The sequence below is a fragment of the Vipera berus genome (assembly GCF_964194415.1).
Source record: "Vipera berus genome assembly, chromosome: 4".
Lineage (NCBI taxonomy): Eukaryota > Metazoa > Chordata > Lepidosauria > Squamata > Viperidae > Vipera > Vipera berus.
Genome location: NC_138206.1, coordinates 75,690,749 through 75,711,225, shown reverse-complemented (window position 1 = coordinate 75,711,225; position 20,477 = coordinate 75,690,749). Strand labels below are relative to the sequence as shown.

Sequence of the window (20,477 nt, the reverse complement as noted above, 5' to 3'; positions counted from 1 at the left end):
CCAGAGGGCAGGCGCACCCACAGAGAAGGCCCTTCCCCTGGGTGTTATCCGCCGACAGTCTTTTATCGGCGGCACCCTGAGAAGACCCTCCCTGTGGGAGCGCACTGGACGAAGGGAGCTTGATGCTGGTAGCAGGTGTTCCCTCAGATATCCCGGACCCAAGCTAGTTCAAAGGTTCTCCCCCTGGTCTTTGAAGACAGCCTCCTGGCAGTCTGAATAAACATCCTTGCGCCTATTAACATCTTCTCTTCTCCTCCTTGGAAAAATGTCAGAATCCAGTGGGGTTGTAAGATTTTTAGAACATACATATAGGATTTTATGAATGGGATATAAATGGATTTTGACACATTTTACTAATGTTCATCTAATTTTGCAAGTGATTTTACTAATTTGCTTTAAAAAAATCATGAAAGTTCTCTCAATTTTCCTCTCTAGTTTTTCCTCATAATATGAGAAACACAATCATTCAGATTAATCTGCATGACATCTTTGTTTATCCATACTTAATTCAGGTTTCAAAGCATTAGGGGCAGCAGCAAATTAAGAAGGCATGATAGTCATGATAGAAAATTATTGATATAATTTACTTCATGAAAATACACTGCATTTAGAATGTAGACTGCCATAGCAATCATATTAAACTAAACACTGACATTTAAACTATAGTAAATGCCTACACTTATTTGCAATTAACTACGTTGGCTTTGCTCAAATGCATACAGTGAGTAACCCAAAAGCAGTCCAAGCTAGCTATATCACCGATTAATTTTTTATGCAAAACCTTCAGTAGAACTTGTTTGCTTTCCATAATATTTGTTTTATTCTGTCTACTTTTACCAAGCAATTCATTTTAAGTAATTTATCTCACATATTTCAAGATTCTTTTTCTTATCTTACCTATATGTATTTTGATTTACATAAGCAAATATTAAAATAAGTTATTCAGATGCCAAGTTCATTGATAGTTGTTTAAGATGTAGGAAGAATAGACAATCTGATACCAAACCAAGCACAATTTCCACTGATTAAAGGTTAACCCAACATAAAAGTCCTTTTTAACAGAAAATTGTGAATGAATTATTATGTCAAGATGTTACATTATTCTTGGGGGAAAAAACATCTTAAGCTATGCTGAACTAAAATGTAAATTTAGAACACAGATCTAAGTACACACTACTAATGCAAATCTTTGCCTATACAAATAGGATCCTATACAACTGTGCTGTGGCTGTTCCTGTGTGTTATTGCTAATGGTCTTTGTATCAGAGATGACTTATGACTCAGTCTTGCTATTCAATAATCTGTATGCATACAAAGAAAGATACAGGCCATGATCAAGCTAAACATTGGAGGGGGGATGAGTTCTGAGACTATAACTATGCTCTTATTTTTCTTCAGCTGGTATGTCCAGTATCTAAATGTTGCAATAGGAAACTGATGTTCACATCGACTCTAAGATCCTACATGGCAGCATTTTTTTTTTGTCTTGACCATCTAAGTCCATGGCTATTAGTCTCCCATAGAGAATCTTCTACAGGTCACTTAACTACCATTTCCTCTTTAATGTAGTTAATGGTTTCCTACACCCATTAAGATTCTGACTGATCTATCAAGAGAAGCCTTGTACCTGAAACAGAACAAAAGGCCTCTATCATCAATTAACAAAGATAATCTGATTTTTATTTTATCCATAGTCCTATATGTTTATCTAGGTTGATAGCAAGTATTGGAATGCTGCAATTCACAGAAATGAGTGCTCTTGATCAAACATTGAGAAATGGTATCAACACAAGCCCTGCTTTAGTCAGTACATTAGAGTTCAAATGGCATTTTCTCTTCACCAAAATCTATTAACTCAGGGCACAGGAAGGATACAGGTGAATGCAGAAGAGGGCATGGCCAGAAAGTCTTATAAAGATAGTGGTATCAGTCTAATAAGGAAAATGGTTGGTTCCATTCATTACATGCCTTCCTGTCTTCTCAATGAGCCAGCAACTTCCTTGAATCAGTGGAAATGGTGGTGGTAAGCAAACACAGCTTTTTCCTTTCCTTTGGTTATATAGCTTTTGATTCTAGTTAATATACAAATTAAGAAGGCATGATAGTCATGAGGTAGTGTCTTCAGTGATGTTGCTGAGAATACACCCGAGGGAGAGACTCCTCTCCCTGGGTCCGATTTTCCCTTGCCTGTGGGTCCATTTGGACTGAAAGCCGCCCTGGAGAGGTTGGCCACCAAAGGGGTGAAGCTTTGGGGACCACAGGTCGGTGGTAGCCAGCTTGTTGGAGCCAAAGGAGCCCCTGGAATCGGCAGAAGAAAGGAGGACTGCATTCATGCAATTCTCCATTACCAGCTGATTGTCGGAGATGGAGAAAAAGCTCAGAATGACAGCAAACAGCTGAACCGGGTGAGAACTGCCATCTTCTTTCTCAGTAGAGGTGGATTTATTGGCAATTAGCTCTTTTACAGCTCAGAGTGAAGCTTTTCATCTTTAGGGAGTGGGTGGAATTTCCCCCCCCCCTCCTGAACTCTAGCGGTGATTTAAGCTTTTGTGCAACTTACCGTAAGAACTTCTTGTATAGTAAGCTGTTTGAGCCTTAAGAGAACTTTTGGGAAGCTATTGTTCTTAGAGGCTTTTTGTTTTTTGATTTCTTGCTGGAAGCCACTCAGTTTGCATTTTTTATCTATTAAGCTCATTTTCTCTTTTGGCCATTTTCTTCCTTTTTCTTTTTCCCTTTCAAAGTATCAGGAATGGACATTTTGTGTCACCTGGTAGCTAATTTGAGAATCTTTTTTCACTCTCATCTGTCTGGTGTTAATTTAGCCTAGAAGTTTGGCTGTATGCCCAGATATTCCTCATCTAAGACTTTGAAACTTTTCTGAGATAAGATTTGCTTTTACTCTATCTAGCCTTACAAAACAGACTATATTAATAAATAAATGGTACTTGGAGCCATGTGCTCCCTTGGATTATAACTATTGTGTTTTGGAACCATATATGTTGTATGTAGTATGTTTTAGGTGTGTCATGTATGTGTCTTACTTTGAGAGCGGACAACTAAATTTCATTTTTGATGTGTGCCATTGTGCCCACAGTAAAAAAATGACAATAAAGATTATCTTATCTATAACAAGCTGACAGAAGAACTGAAAATTAAGGTTTTTTTTCTCTTTCTTCTTTTGAATAGAATTTGGTGGACTATAAACCTGATATTTTTGCCTTTTTCTTTTCATCCTTTTTATTCTGTGAGTTTTTCCGTTTTTCCATTTTTTTTCTTTTTCCTTTTTTCATTATACTACCTCCCTTTTTTTTCTCCTGTTGCTATTTTTTACCTTTTTCTTTTCTTTTTACCTATTCTTGTGGATTTTTCCTCCTACCAATAGGAACTCATTGGATTATAAAAGCTGGCTATTTGGTCACCCTGTGGATTACAATATAAGACATAGAGACCAAGATGAGCGCTTCAAACCTATCTAAACTTGGAAGAAAAGGATCTTACACCCCTGCCTCGACCTCTGCAAGTCCAATATATCAAAAATCAATTATGACAGTGCTGCACAAGAAAAAATGGATGCCCAACAAAAAGACACTCAGACCATTTTGCAGGCAATTGCAGCCCATATGGCATCCTCGACAAAAAACTATGAAGACTCAAAAAATGATCTTGATAAAATGAATCAAAAAATTATTAACATAGGTTCTCAAATTGAAAAGTTAACTCAAACTATGCTAGAAGAAATAAAGTGCCTAGAGAGGTCCATGTTAGTTTTCTTAAAAGATCCATAAGAGACGAGATTTTGAGAAAAGTAAGAGATCAACCATTAAAATACAAAGATAAAGAAGTAGTTCTGCCCCCATTCCTAGAAGGGTAAGAGAGGCTCAAAGAGATTATCAGTTCTTAACCAGGAAACTGGTTCAAAAAGGAATCAATTTTAGATAGTTGATCCCAGAAGCGATCCTAATCTATTGGGGATACAAAAAGATATAGATTGGACACCCCTCTTAAAGCAATGGAATTTTTTGACACTCAGAACATATGCTTAGAAGAAGGTGCAAGACCAAGAGACCAGAGACAGATTAGATTGACTAGAAGACTGAGACCGAGATATAATTGAAAATTATGGAGGAGATTGGAAATTTATCGATAAATAAAAATGGACTGAACTGTCCTTTAAAAAGGAGAATTTTTTTTACAAGATTACAGAAATTAAAAATGGATATAATTTGCCTCGAAGAGACACATATTAAGAGACAACACTTTAAAATCATAGAACAAGTGAAAATGGGTAAACTTTGCTTTACACTTGCATCTCAAAAGAAAAGGGGAATAGCCCTTTATATTAAAAGAAAAGATGAATACCAAACAAATTTATGTAGATGAAGAGGGGAAAATATTAATGGTAGAAATCATGATGGATCAAAAACAGGTATTGTTGGTAGCAATATATGTGCCTAATGTTAAGCACCCCTTCATGGATTCCTGCCTTGTAGTGGCACAGGGGCTTGCGTAATTCAATGAAACTATGAGCTATGCTGTGCAGGGCCACCCAAGATGGAAAAGCCATACCAGAGAGTTCTGACAAAATGTGATCCACTGGAGAAGGAAATGGCAACCCACTCCAGTATCGTTGCCATGAAAAACCCATGGACAGTACCAAAAGACAAAAAGATATGACCCTGGAAGATGAGCCCCTCAGGTCGGAAGGCGTCCAATATGCTACTGAGAAAGAGCAGTAGCGCCAGAAAGAATGAAGCGACTGGGCCAAAGCCGAAAGGATGCTCAGCTGTGGATGTATCTGGTGGTGAAAGGAAAGTCCGATGCTGTAAAGATTTTTTCTCCATAGGAACCTGGAAAGTAAGATCCATGAATCAAGGCAAGCTGGATGTGGTCAAACAAGAGATGACAAGACTGAACATCGACATCTTAGGAATCAGCAAACTAAAATGGACAGGAATGGGTGAATTTAGTTCAGATGACCATCAGGTATACTACTGCGGGCAAGAATCCCTCAGACGAAATGGAGTAGCCTTCATAGTCAATAAAAGAGTAGGAAAAGCAATATTGGGATACAATCCCCCAAATGACAGAATGATCTCAGTTCGAATCCAAGGCAAACCATTCAATATCACAGTAGTCCAAGTCTATGCCCCAACCACCGGTGCTGAAGAGGATGAAATTGACCGGTTCTATGAAGCCCTACAGCACCTTATAGAACTAACACCCAAAAATGATGTCCTTATCATCATGGGGGATTGGAATGCTAAAGTAGGAAGCCAAACGATAACCGGAATAACAGGCAAGTTTGGCCTTGGAGTACAAAATGAAGCAGGGCACAGGCTGATAGAATTTTGTCAAGAGAATACGATGGTCATAGCAAACACTCTTTTCCAACAACCCAAGAGACGGCTTTACACATGGACATCACCAGACGGTCAACACAGAAATCAGATTGACTATATGCTCTGCAGCCAAAGATGGAGAAGCTCTATACAGTCAGTAAAAACAAGACCAGGAGCTGACTGTGGCTCAGACCAGGAGATTCTCGTTGCAAAATTTAGGTTTAAACTAAAGAAAGTAGGGAAAAGCACTAGGCCACTCAAGTATGAACTAAATCATATCCCTGATGAATACACAGTAGAGGTGACAAATAGATTTAAGGAATTAGATCTGATAGTGCCTGAACAACTATGGATGGAGGTTCGCAACATTGTATAAGAGGTAGCTCCTAAGACCATCCCAAAGAAAAAGAAATGAAAGAAAGCAAAATGGCTCTCTGAGGAAGCTTTGCAAATAGCTGAGGAAAGAAGGGAAGCGAAAGGCAAGGAAGAAAAAGAAAGATACACCCAATTAAATGCAGAATTGTAGAGAATAGCTAGAAGAGATAAGAATGCCTTCTTAAATGAACAGTGCAAAGAAATAGAAGAAAACAATAGAATAGGGAGGACCAGAGATGTCTTCAAGAAAATTGGAGAGATGAAGGGAATGTTTCATACAAAAATAGGCATGATAAAGGACCAAAATGGCAGGGACCTAACAGAGGCAGAACAGATTAAGAAGAGGTGGCAAAATTACACAGAAGAACTATACAAGAATGAGCTTAATGTCCCTAATAACCACAATGAGGTGGTCACTGACCTCGAGCCAGACATCCTAGAATGTGAAGTGAAGTGGCCCTTAGGAAAGCTGAGCAACAACAAAGCTAGTGGAGGTGACAGTATTTCAGCTGAGGTATTCAAAATCTTAAAAGACGATGTAGTAAAAGTGCTACACTCAATTTGCCAGCAAATTTTGAAAACTGAACAGTGGCCACAGGACTGGAAAAGATCAGTTTACATTTCAATTCCAAAGAAAGGCAGTGCCAAAGAATGTTCAAACTATCGCACCATTGCACTCATTTCAAATGCTAGTAAAGATATGCTTAAAATCCTACAAGCTAGACTCCAGCAGTATGTGGATCGAGAACTACCAGAAGTACAGGCAGGATTTCGAAGAGGCAGAGGAACTAGAGATCAAATTGCCAACATACGCTGGATCATGGAGAAAGCTAGGGAGTTCCAGAAAAACATCTTCTGCTTCATTGACTATGCTAAAGCCTTTGATTGTGTGGATCACAACAACCTGTGGCAAGTGCTTAAAGAAATGGGCGTACCAGACCATCTTATTTGTCTCTTGAAAAACCTATATGTGGGTCAGGAAACAACAGTAAGAACTGAACATGGAACCACTGATTGGTTCAAAATTAGGAAAGGAGTCCGGCAAGGCTGTATACTGTCACCCTGCCTATTTAACTTATATTATATGCAGAGCACATCATGAGAAAGGCAGGGCTAGATGAATCAAAAGTTGGAATTAAGATTGCTGGGAGAAATATCAACAACCTAAGATATGCAGATGATACTACTCTAATGACAGAAAGTGAAGAGGAACTAAAGAGTCTGTTTTGCGGGTGAAGAAGGAGAGTGCAAAAGTTGGGTTGAAACTTAACACTAAGAGACTTCCGGTGGCAACGCGACGCTGAAGACAGCCATCTCTGGGCTGTCCGCTCCACGGCTTTGTTTGAACTGCTGAAAACAGCGCCGATCAGCTGTTTCAGTGGTTCGGATGCCCCCTCCTCGGGAGAAGAGGAGGGGGTGAGGCCCCAGGTAGGGGTTGAGCTCTCCGGGGCCGCCTGAGCTTTTAGTTCGGGCGGCTGAAGGATCGAGCCCCCCCGAAGCCTGGGTTTGCTCCGTGCTGTGCAGCGCTTCTGCTCCGTGCTTTTGGGAGCAGAACCAAGCGTTAGCAACCACCCCTGCCAGAAGGAAAGACTTTTGAGTGTGAAGAGGCAGGCAGAGCGATACAGGAGGTCAAGGTGAAGTGGATTTTTGTTCTCTAGTTCAATGGACTTTATGGACTTTAAAAGTGAAAGTGCGTAGCAAGTGAAAGTGGGGGAAGATGGCGGCTAAAACCTCTAAAGCTCTCCGGAGTGCGGGGGGCTTCCCCGGTGCAACAGTCCTCGCTGCAAGCCTTACTGCCTCCTGCACCTGCTCCGGCACTGACGGTTAAGGATTTACAGGATGCTTTGGAAAAGCACTCACAACAGATAGCAGATATTATAGATGGAAAGATGGAAAAGCTGGAGGAGAAGATGGAAGAGAAGTTTACAGCAATGAGGGCAGACATCTTGCCTGCACTTGAAGGTTTGGCTTTATGTATTCAATGCTTGGACGAAAAAATGGAAGATCTTAGCCAAAAGAATTCCAGGTTAGAAGCAAAAGTCTTAGAGAATGAAAATGTGATGGATAAAATGGATGGTGACTTGACTCTGGTCCAGTACCACCAGATGGAGTTTGCTATCAGAATCAGAGGCTTAAAAGACAATCCTAAAGAAGATTTAAAGCAGATAGTCTCCGAGGCTTTGGAAGTGGTACTGGGACAGCCAGAAGCTGAATTTGAGGGAAATATAGACAAAATCTTTCGTGTGAATTCATGGATTGCAAGGCAGAGGAAGTTACCTAGATTTTGCTTTTCTGGCACAGGAACTTAAGAAACGCGACATCAAGTTTAGATGGGAGATACCAGTGGGCATGGTGGTGATGCATGAAGGCACGAGACACCGTTTGGTCACAGTGATCCAGGCACGTGATTTTTATAGCAAAGTTTTAAAAGCAACCCCTCTACCACTTTTGGAATCTGCAAAGAAAAATGGCGAGGGAAAGCCTCAAGATGCTGAAGGAACACAGACAGATGAGAAAGATACTGGAGGGGATCAAATTACAGCTTCATCGGAAGACGCTAGAGAGCAGAGGATGACGCGTGCCGCCTCGAGATGAGTGAGACAAGAGCAAGACCAGCAGAAAGTTATGGAACCTTCAAAGCGTACCTATAGCGAAGCTGTGGGAGGGGCGCGGCCTAAGGAAGTTAAGGGAATCCTGGCAGGCGTGCTCCAGAAGCTTCGGGACGCCAAGGATGGTGACTAAGTTCCTAACTTGGAATGTCAATGGTTTAAACTCACCACAGAAGAGAAAGAAAGTTTTTCAATACTTAAAACAATTTAAGACTGATGTTATTTGCTTGCAAGAAACACATATTAGGGTTATGGACCAAAAGTACCTATTGAACTTAAGGTTGGATACGCAATTTATTGCTTCTGCAATGAATAAAAAAATGGAGTGGTTATTTATGTCAAGAATACTGTGACAGCGGAGCTAATAGAAGCAGATAAACAAGGAAGATACGTTATGATAGATTTGCTGTTAGAAGGCAAAAAAACGCTTTTGGTTGGACTGTATGCTCCTAATCAACAACAAGCTGACTTTTATAGTTCACTACACAGTAAGATTACTCAGATGGATTATAAATCTTTTATTTTTATGGGAGATTGGAACGGCGTCATGGATGTACAACTGGACAAGTGTGGTTCTTTTAAACATGCTCCGAGCCACGCTAGATTGCCTAAATCTTTTTTTGAAATGAAGGACGATTTGGAATTGCGAGACATTTGGAGAGAAATACATCTACATGAAAAGGATTACACTTTTTTTTCTGATAGACACCAATCTTTTTCCAGGATTGATTTTATATTACTGACTAATGATTTTTTTTTCTAGGATTAAGAAGATAAAGATTTGTCCAAGAACTATATCTGACCATAATCCAGTCTGGTTAGAGATTAATAAGGATAATATAGATAGGCGCTCTTGGCGCTTAAATGAGAACTTGTTTAGAAATCAGAGTAACGTGGAAGAATGTAAAAAACAGATGAAGGACTTTTTTGAAATTAATATGAACAAGGATACTTCTATGGACATGGTTTGGGGCGCTAGTAAAGCTTATATGAGAGGGGTGTTAATATATATGAACAATAAATACAGACGTAACTTGGAAGTTAGGAGGAAAGAATTGGAGAATGAAATTAGGGAAAAAGAAAAGGCCCTAATTTTGAATCCATCGGATGTGAAGATCAAAGAGGTTATTAATTTGTTAAGAGGACAATTTGATAAGTTGATGGCTGATCAGGTGGCAACTAACTTACGGTTTGCTAGGCATAACACTTTTTGCAATGCCAATAAACCAGGTAGATGGTTAGCCTACAGGTTAAGGAAAAAGCAAAGGGCTTCTAACATAGATAAAATAGAACATAAAGGTAAGGTTGTGTATCAACAGGACCTTATTAAGGAAGCCTTTGTGGACTTTTATTCCAAATTATATGCTAAAGATAAGTTTAATGAAGTAGATATTGACGTATATCTGAAGAATGCCAACATCCCGGTTCTTACACAAGAACAAAAGGAAGAGATTAATCAATTGATAACAGAAGAAGAAATTCTTTTAGCAATTAAGTAACTGAAGGGGGATAAAGCGCCAGGTACGGATGGACTGACTGCGGTGTATTACAAAAATCTACAATCGGAGGTGATAAAGCCATTAAGGGAATTGTTTCAGACAATTCAAAGGGGAGGAAGGGTGCCTCCGTCTTGGAGAACTGCTTTTATTTCCCTGATTCCGAAGGAAGATCAGGATGTTACTCAAGTAAGAAATTACAGACCAATATCACTTTTGAATACGGACTACAAGATATTTGCAAAGGTTTTAGCTAACAGATTGATGAGGGTTTTGCAACAGATGATTCATGGGGACCAAACTGGGTTCATTAGTGGTAGACAAATGAAAAATAATGTGAGGCATATAGTAGATTTGGTGGAATTTTTGGAAAGGAACAACCAGATCCCTGCGGCATTGATCTTTTTAGATGCTGAAAAAGCTTTTGATCAACTGGATTGGCAATTTTTGATGAAAGTTTTAGATAAAATAAATTTTGGGGATAAATTTTTACAACCAATTAGGGCATTACATCAAAAACAAACTGCCCGAATAATAGTAAATAATAGTTTGACTGAAGTATGCAATATTGAAAAGGGCACAAGACAAGGGTGTCCGTTATCACCTTTATTATTTGTTTTAACATTGGAGATATTATTGATTAAAATACAGAATTCGGGAAAAATTAAGGGTATCCAAATTAGAGATCAGGATTATAGACTGAGGGCGTTTGCAGACCATCTGGTTGTTACGGTGACCCAGCCAGAAAATTCTGTTGTGGACCTGATGGAGATAATAATGCAATATGGGAAGGTTTCTGGATTTAAGGTTAATGTACAAAAAACTAAAATATTAGCCAAAAATATGACAGTATCGCAAAAGGCCCTTCTAGAAGGGTTAACTGGATTTGAGATTGTTAAAAGGGTTAAATATTTGGGGGTGTATTTGTCACCCTCAAATGCAAAGCTATATAAAAATAATTATGAAAAGCTATGGGGAAAAATTCAAAAAGAATTGGAGAGTTGGGAAAAATTGCAACTGTCTTTATTGGGAAGAATTGCAGCAGTGAAAATGAATGTTTTGCCTAAATTTCTATTTTTATTTCAAATGATACCTATTCTTAAAAAAGATTTAAATTTGGAGGAATGGCAACGGGGTATCAATAAATTTGTATGGGCAGGGAAAAGGCCACGAGTTAAACTTAAGATTATGCAGGATACGCGCGAAAGAGGTGGTCTTAAAATGCCCAACTTTAAATTATATTATGAAGCTGCTGCGTTGTCAGCGATAAGTGATTGGATTAATTTAACACAAGGGAGATTATTAAATCTTGAGGGCCACGACTTGTTATTTGGCTGGCATGCATATTTATTGTATGATAAGAAGGTAGATAATGTGTTTAAAGTGCATATTTTAAGACAGGCATTGCTGAGAGTTTGGAAAAAGTATAGACATAAGCTAAACTACAAGATACCTTTGTGGGCAATTCCGAAACATGCAATAGAAAACATAAATGTTGGCTTCAAACATGATGTGACTACATACAAGGAGATCCTAAGTTTGGAGAGGAACGTATGGTGTTTGAAGCCGTATAATCTTTTACGAGATGAGAAGATTGTTCAAACTTGGTTTCAATATGGTCAATTACGGGCCAGGTGGAAAGAAGACCAGAAAATTGGTTTCTCAATGACTGATGAAAATTTGGTAAAGCAAATTAGAAATCAGGGTCCAGCACATATCAAACGGATATATCTTGCATTGATAGAAATTGGCTCAGAAACAGAACTTGTTAAAGATTGTATGATAAAGTGGGCTCAGAATATTCAAGAAGTTATCACAATGGACACTTGGGAAAAGATCAGGGTGAGGAACGTAAAATTTACACAAGCTCAAAACTTAAGAGAGAACTTTTACAAAATGTTTTATAGGTGGCATTTAGATCCTAAAAAGCTTGCAAGTATGTATCCGAACTACCAACCTAAATGTTGGAGATGTGGTGGCGAAGATGCAACGTATTTTCATATATGGTGGACCTGTAAAAAGGTTAAAGCTTTTTGGATTAAAATCTGGTGGAATATGCAGAAGATATTTAAGCAAAGGATAAAGTTTTGTCCGCAATTGTTCTTATTGGGCATAATCACAGATACTACTGTTGTGGACACTAAGTTGATGTTGAACTTAATTACAGCAGCAAGACTTTTAGTAGGCCAATATTGGAAGAAGGAGGAACTGCCGACTATAGAAGAATGGACTCTAAAAGTTTCTGACCTGGCGGAAATGGCAAAGATTTCAGCTTATTTGAAAGACCATTCGCAACAACGTTATATTATGGAGTGGAAAAAGTGGATTGATTACCGTATATACTTGAGTATAAGCCGAATTTTTCAGCCCACTTTTTGGGCTGAAAAATTCCACTTCGGCTTATACTCCAGTCAACAAAAAAAACTTACCGAGGACTTGTGCGCGGCCGAGGCTTTGGTGCTTCCGGGATCGCGCGCACCTCTCCCAAGCCACCGCCGTCCGGAGACCTGCCGAAGTTTGGGGAGGTTTGGGGAGGTGCACGCGCACCTCCCCAAACCTCCCCAAACGTCGGCAGGTCTCCGGACCTCCGCGCCCTGCCTGCCTGCTTCTTTCCGCAGCGGAAAGAAGCAGGCAGGCAGGGTGCGGAGGAACGGAGACCTGCCGACGTTTGGGGAGGTTTGGGCGCCTCCCCAAACCTCCCCAAACGTCGCCGGGTCTCCGTTCCTCTGCGCCCTGCCTGCCTGCTTCTTTCCACAGCGGAAAGAAGCAGGCAGGCAGGGCGCGGAGGAACGGAGACCTGCCGACGTTTGGGGAGGTTTGGGCGCCTCCCCAAACCTCGCCGGGTCTCCGTTCCTCCGCGCCCTGCCTGCCTGCTTCTTTCCACAGCGGAAAGAAGCAGGCAGGCAGGGCGCGGAGGAACGGACACCTGCCGACGTTTGGGGAGGTTTGGGCGCCTCCCCAAACCTCCCCAAACGTCGCCGGGTCTCCGTTCCTCCGCGCCCTGCCTGCCTGCTTCTTTCCACAGCGGAAAGAAGCAGGCAGGCAGGGCGCGGAGGAACGGACACCTGCCGATGTTTGGGGAGGTTTGGGCGCCTCCCTAAACCTCCGCAAACGTCGCCGGGTCTCCGTTCCTCCGCGCCCTGCCTGCCTGCTTCTTTCCGCTGTGGAAAGAAGCAGGCAGGCAGGGCGCGGAGGAACGGAGACCCGGCGACGTTTGCGGAGGTTTAGGGAGGCGCCCAAACCTCCCCAAACATCGGCAGGTGTCCGTTCCTCCGCGCCCTGCCTGCCTGCTTCTTTCCACTGCGGAAAGAAGCAGGCAGGCAGGGCGCAGAGGTCCGGAGACCTGCCGACGTTTGGGGAGGTTTGGGGAGGTGCGCGCGCACCTCCCCAAACCTCCCCAAACTTCGGCAGGTCTCCGGACGGCGGCGGCTTGGGAGAGGTGCGCGCGATCCTGGAAGCACCGAAGCAAGTCCTCGGTAAGCTCCGGGCGGTCACTTGCTTCGCGTCTCCTGAGGGAAGGGGGGGCGACTGGAGCGGGCGTGTTTCCTCGCCTGCTGGGCGCCGCGATTTGCCCGGGGAACGCGCGGGCCCCGAATGGCAGCGTGGAGCGAGGAAGCTGACAGCCAGGGCTTCCCCGAGAGCCGCGGCCACACAGGGTATTCCTGTGTATTCAGGCTTGCAAAATGGCGGATCGAGCCTCTGCTGGCGGCAGAGGCTTGCAGAACGGCGGATCGGCTTATACTCGAGTCAACAACTTTTTCCAGTTTTTGGGGGTGAAATTGGGGGTCTCGGCTTATACTCAAGTCGGCTTATACTCAAGTATATACGGTATATCCAGAACAAATATGGGACCAAAAAGTTTCACTTAGCATTTGAATAAGTTTTTTTCTTTTTTTTTATTATGTGATATTAGTATTGCTTGTAGTCATTTCACATGAGCTAGAGTGCGATAGACTTAATAGTTTATTGTTGTTAACATATGATTGTTTATGATTGTTTTTTGCTTTTATACCTTGTATTTAGCTCTGGGAAGTCGGGAAGGGGGGAGGGGGAAGGGGGGGGAGGGTTAGGCAGGGTTAGGAATGGTTGGGTGGAGGGAGGGGGGAGGGATTGTTAAAGATAAAATGTATTGTAAAACTTTTCAATAAAAAGAAAAGAAAAGAAACTTAACACTAAGAAAACCAAGATCATGGCATCCGGGCCTCTCAATTCCTGGCAAACAGATGGGGAAGAAATGGAGGTAGTGACAGATTTTATTTTCTTGGGCTCCAAGATCACTGCAGATGGGGACTGCAGCCAAGAAATTGAAAGACGCTTGCTCCTGTGGAGGAAAGCCATGGCAAATCTAGACAGCACACTAAAAAGCAAAGACATCACCCTGCCAACAAAAGTGCGTGTAGTCAAGGCTATGGTCTTCCTAGTTGCATTGTATGGCTGTGAAAGTTGGACCATAAGAAAGGCTGAGTGCCAAAGAATTGAGGCCTTTGAACTATGGTGCTGGAGAAGACTCCTGCAAGTCCCTTGGACTGCAAGGCGATCAAACTGGTCAGTCCTAGAGGAGATCAACCCTGAGTGCTCTTTAGAAGGCCAAATCCTGAAGTTGAAACTCAAATACTTTGGCCACCTAATGAGAAGGAAGGACTCACTGGAGAAGAGCCTAATGCTGGGAAAAATTGAGGGCAAGAGAAGGGGATGACAGAGAATGAGGTGGCTGGATGGAGTCACTGAAGCAGTAGACATGAGCTTAAACAGACTCCAGAAGATGGAGAGGAAGGCCTGGAGGAACATTGTCCATGCGGTTGTGATGGGTCAGACACGACTTTGCAACTAACAACAACAACAACATTTTTAAACATTTTAGCTAATCTTACTGGTGTCACATGCCATCTATAAAACATTTTATACAAATTTTCTTTATATGAAACTGCTTTAGTCAATTTAATATTTCTATCCCATAATTTTTGCCGGTCTTCCAAATCTATAGAATATCCAAAGTTTTTTGCCCATGTTATCATTGTATCTTTTGCTTGTTCTTCCATCTTCAAGTTTAGCAGAAATCTGTAAAGTTTCTGAATCAGGTTTTCGCCTGTTTTTAATAATATTTGATCAAATTCTGTCTGTTCTTTATAATATCCCATTCTCTTTGCATCTTTTCTATATCTTGTTTGAATTTGCAAATATGGCCACCATACTAAGTCAATACCATGTATATTACAAAGCAGTCAGACTTTCTGTATTTGTATATCTAAAATTAACAGGAAGCTATTTGAATCAAAGTTTATTAATAACCAACAAATTATTTAGGGAAGGTAAGATATGGTTTTGCATCTACCTTCTGTTTTCTTCCAGTAGACTTTCACTTGAAGTTGGTCATCTTGGAAAAAAGGCACTCCAATTTCAAGAAGATGATTAAGTCTACTTCCTTTGAAGAATGAAACATCACTAGCTTTACAAATTGTAGATGTCCATTCTTCTGTAAAAGAAAATATTTTTGAAAATTTGCCAGTTGCATAGTGGCTGTATAAACAAAGTGTTTCAAATGATACTTTAAATGCATCTAATAAGAGATCACTGGATTATAAATAAAAAATAAAAATACAATAAAAGGAACAATAATTAATATTTATTTATAAAACAGGAGTAAACATAACTTTGCCAATTGTTGGCAGCTAATTCTAAAAGAAAGTTATTAGTTTCAGAATATTTAGAAATTTTCAAATTTTGTTGTTTGCTAAAATACAGTATGATCAATCCTAGCTGGTAAACTAGCTATTCTATTTTCAAAGATAGTCCCATATATATGGCACTGTATTCAGGTCAAGAGAAGATTATTATACTGTAGATAACTGAGGGTGTCCAATGCAGCTGAACCTTCAAGCTGAGCATGCATACCATCAGCCTCTGAATAAAACTGTACTACCAGTAACACCAATGGTTATAGAACATTAGTTATGCCAAGAATATCAAATTTTAAATATTTTGAATGATAAGATAAGATAACCTTTATTGTCATTTTTTACTTGTGGGCACAATGACACACATCAAAAATGAAATTTAGTTGCCCGCTCTCAAACTGAACACATACATGACACACACCTAAACATACTATATACAACATATACACAACTTATGTATAGACCTTTTGTTGTTGTTAGTTGCGAAGTCGTGTCCGACCCATCGCGACCCTATGGACAATGTTCCTCCAGGCCTTCCTGTCCTCTACCATCTTCTGGAGTCCATCTAAGCTCACGCCTACTGTTTCAGTGACTCCATCCAACCACCTCATTCTCTGTCGTCCCCTTCTTCTATTGCCCTCAATCTTTCCCAGCATTAGGCTCTTCTCCAGTGAGTCCTTCCTTCTCATTAGGTGGCCAAAGTATTTGAGTTTTAGCTTCAGGATCTGGCCTTCTAAAGAGCAGTCAGGGTTGATCTCCTCTAGGACTGACCGGTTTGATCGCCTTGCAGTCCAAGGGACTCGCAGGAGTCTTCTCCAGCACCATAGCTCAAAGGCTTCAATTCTTTGGCGCTCAGCCTTTCTTATGGTCCAGCTTTCACTGCCATACATTGCAACTGGGAAGACCATAGCCTTGACTATACGCACTTTTGTTGACAGGGTGATGTCTCTGCTTTTTAGTGTGCTGTCTAGATTTGCCATGGCTTTCCTCCCCAGGAGCAAGCGTCTTTTAATTTCTTGGCTACAGTCCCCATCTGCAGTGATCTTGGAGCCCAGGAAAACAAAATCTGTCACTACCTCCATTTCTTCCCCATCTATTTGCCAGGAATTGAGAGGGCCAGAGGCCATGATCTTGGTTTTCTTAATGTTAAGTTTCAACCCAAGTTTTGCACTCTCCTTCTTCACCCGCAACAAGAGGCTCTTTAGTTCTTCTTCACTTTCTGCCATTAGAGTGGTATCATCTGCGTATCTTAGGTTGTTGATATTTCTTCCAGCAATCTTAATTCCAACTTTTGATTCATCTAGCCCTGCCTTTCTCATGATGTGCTCTGCATATAAGTTAAATAGGCAGGGTGACAGTATACAGCCTTGCCGGACTCCTTTCCCAATTTTGAACCAATCAGTGGTTCCGTGTCCAGTTCTCACTGTTGCTTCTTGACCCGCATATAGGTTTCTCAAGAGACAAATAAGATGGTCTGGTACTCCCATCTCTTTAAGAACTTGCCACAGTTTGTTATGATCCACACAATCAAAGGCTTTAGCATAGTCAATGAAGCAGAAGTAGATGTTTTTCTGAAACTCCCTAGCTTTCTCCATGATCCAGCGTATGTTAGCAATTTGATCTCTAGTTCCTCTGCCTCTTCGAAATCCTGCCTGTACTTCTGGTAGTTCTCGATCCACATACTGCTGAAGTCTAGCTTGTAGGATTTTAAGCATGACTTTACTAGCATGAGAAATGAGTGCAACGGTGCGATAGTTTGAACATTCTTTGGCACTGCCTTTCTTTGGAATTGGAATGTAAACTGATCTTTTCCAATCCTGTGGCCACTGTTGAGTTTTCCAAATTTGCTGGCAAATTGAGTGTAGCACTTTTACTGCACTGTCTTTTAAGATTTTGAATAGCTCAGCTGGAATACTGTCACCTCCACTAGCTTTGTTGTTGCTCAGCTTTTCTAAGGCCCACTTCACTTCACATTCTAGGATGTCTGGCTCGAGGTCAGTGACCACCTCATTGTGATTATCTGGGACGTTAAGCTCATTCTTGTATAGTTCTTCTGTGTAATTTTGCCACCTCTTCTTAATCTGTTCTGCCTCTGTTAGGTCCCTACCATTTTGGTCCTTTATCATGCCCATTTTTGCATGGAATGTTCCCTTCATCTCTCCAATTTTCTTGAAAAGATCTCTGGTCCTCCCTATTCTATTGTTTTTTTCTATTTCTTTGCACTGTTCATTTAAGAAGGCATTCTTATCTCTTCTAGCTATTCTCTGGAATTCTGCATTCAATTGGGCATATCTATGTTTTTCTCCCTTGCCTTTCGCTTTCCTCCTTTCCTCAGCTATTTGCAAAGCTTCCTCAGACAGCCATTTTGCTTTCTTGCATTTCTTTTTTCTTTGGGATGGTTTTGGTTGCTACCTGTTGTACAATGTCGCGAACCTCTGTCCATAGTTCTTCAGGCACTCTGTCTATCAGATCTAATTCCTTAAATCTATTTGTCACCTCTACTGTATATTCAACAGGGATATGATTTAATTCGTACCTGAGTGGCCTAGTGCTTTTCCCTACTTTCTTCAGTTTAAGCCTAAACTTTGCAAGGAGAAGCTCATGGTCTGAGCCACAGTCAGCTCCTGGTCTTGTTTTTACCGACTGTATAGAGCTTCTCCATCTTTGGCTGCAGAGCATATAGTCAATCTGATTTCTGTGTTGACCATCTGGTGATGTCCATGTGTAGAGCCGTCTCTTGGGTTGTTGGAAAAGAGTGTTTGCTATGACCATCGTATTCTCTTGACAAAATTCTATCAGCCTGTGCCCTGCTTCATTTTGTACTCCAAGGCCAAACCTGCCTGTTATTCCAGTTATCTTTTGGCTTCCTACTTTAGCATTCCAATCCCCCATGATGATAAGGACATCATTTTTTGGTGTTACTTCTATAAGGTGCTGTAGGGCTTCATAGAACCGGTCAATTTCATCCTCTTCAGCACCGGTGGTTGGGGCATAGACTTGGACTACTGTGATATTGAATGGTTTCCCTTGGATTCGAACTGAGATCATTCTGTCATTTTGAGGATTGTATCCCAGTATTGATTTTCCTACTCTTTTATTAACTATGAAGGCTACTCCATTTCTTCTGAGGGATTCTTGCCCGCAGTAGTATACCTGATGGTCATCTGAATTAAATTCACCCATTCCTGTCCATTTTAGTTCGCTGATACCTAAGATGTCGATGTTCAGTCTTGTCATCTCTTGTTTGACCACGTCCAGCTTTCCTTGATTCATGGATCTTACATTCCAGGTTCCTATGGAGAAAAAATCTTTACAGCATCGGACTTTCCTTTCACCACCAGACACATCCACAGCTGAGCGTCCTTTCGGCTTTGGCCCAGTCGCTTCATTCTTTCTGGCGCTACTAGTACTAGCCCTCTGCTCTTCCCCAGTAGCATATTGGACGCCTTCCGACCTGAGGGGCTCATCTTCCAGCGTCATATCGTTTTGCCTTTTGGTACTGTCCATAGGGTTTTCATGGCAAAGATACTGGAGTGGGTTGCCATTTCCTTCTCCAGTGGATCACGTTTTGTCAGAACTCTCAGCTATGACCTGTCCGTCTTGGGTGGCCCTGCACGGCATAGCTCATAGCTTCATTGAATTACGCAAGCCCCTTCGCCACGACAAGGCAGTAATCCATGAAGGGGTATGTATAGACCTACACCCCTATATATACATAATATATGAATATTAAACACTGCCCATCTTGAATGCAAGATGGATTCCATCTAATCTTACTGGATATGTTCTGAATATATTCTTCAAAAAATCAATACAACCAAACTAATAATTTAATACTAAAACAATAATATATACTTAATTTTATAATTTATTAATTTTATAATTAATAATTAATAACAAAAAATAATGAATTACAGTACTTCTGAATTCATCATAGTAACTCAACATTTTTTTAAAAAGCAAAAACAAGGACTTCTGGTCCTGCGCAAAGCACAGCAGTTGAGGGGTTTGGGACTTTCTTCCTGTTAGGGGACCCTAAATGGGCCAGAAGCCACCCTGGAGAGGTGGGAATGAAGAAAGGAAGTTCCAGGGACCTCGGAGAGATGGCAGTTGACCCAATCAGTCCAGGAGAAGCCATCCAGAAACAAACGGGAAACACTAGCCTAACTCCAGAGCCTAGCCCAAGCTGTGAGCAACCAAAGTCAAAAGCACTATTTTAAGTAAACAGCATGCTTGAATCTGGGTAAGAACATTGATTTTCTCTATCCTACCTATCAACTTTCCTGAAGGGAAGAAATTCCCAAGAAGCAAAAAAAAAACCCCTCCAAGATTGAATGAGGGGGGCTTTTGCCCCACCCTTTTGCTAACGGAAGCTGCAAATTGAACCTTTCATGGAGGAACAAAATCTGAAAAATGAATCAGTGCTGACACCTACTGATGGAATTACGACAGTCATGGTAAAATCTGGGGGAAAAACTAATCTCTACTTGTGACCTTCAAATTTTAACAATAGATAACAGCTGTGTAGATAAAGTGAGACTTACAAACCTGAGGGAACAAAAAAAAAGAACTTTTTTGAACTCTCTGGACTATAAGTATTTATTCAACTTTGACTTCAAAGCTATTTCCAAGGGTGGAGGGGAATCTGGACTTTCGGTCATCATGGAAAATCAGAGATTTATAGGAAATGCTTATTTAAAAAATGAATATATTTCAAGAGGAGATATATGATATGTTGCAACCAATTCAAATAACAATGATCTCAGATCACAAAGAAATTCAGAATAACTTTGAAAATATATATCAACTCATCTCCAATTTAATTTTATACCAAAAAACCCCTCAGGAAAACACAACAGAGAAGGAACAGACAAAACAGATGACTGAACATAAATTTGTGGATAGAGACTTAAAGATGGAATTCTACAAAACAAAGGAGTATGATTTAATCCAAGTGGAAAAATTTTTACAAGAAATACTAGA

At 40.9% G+C, this 20,477-nt stretch overlaps 1 protein-coding gene across 2 annotated transcripts in view; it reads right to left on the bottom strand.

Annotated features, from left to right (window-relative positions):
* Window positions 1-20,477, bottom strand: part of ANOS1 (anosmin 1) — a 279,804-nt gene that overhangs the window by 20,096 nt on the left and 239,231 nt on the right. Inside the window, exon 9 of one of the 2 annotated variants that reach the window (XM_081327557.1) lies at window positions 15,152-15,292. In XM_081327557.1, the coding sequence (XP_081183683.1) occupies window positions 15,152-15,292 (141 nt within the window). The remainder of the gene's footprint in view (window positions 1-15,151; window positions 15,293-20,477) is intronic. The other variant, XM_081327558.1, reaches the window with a different exon arrangement.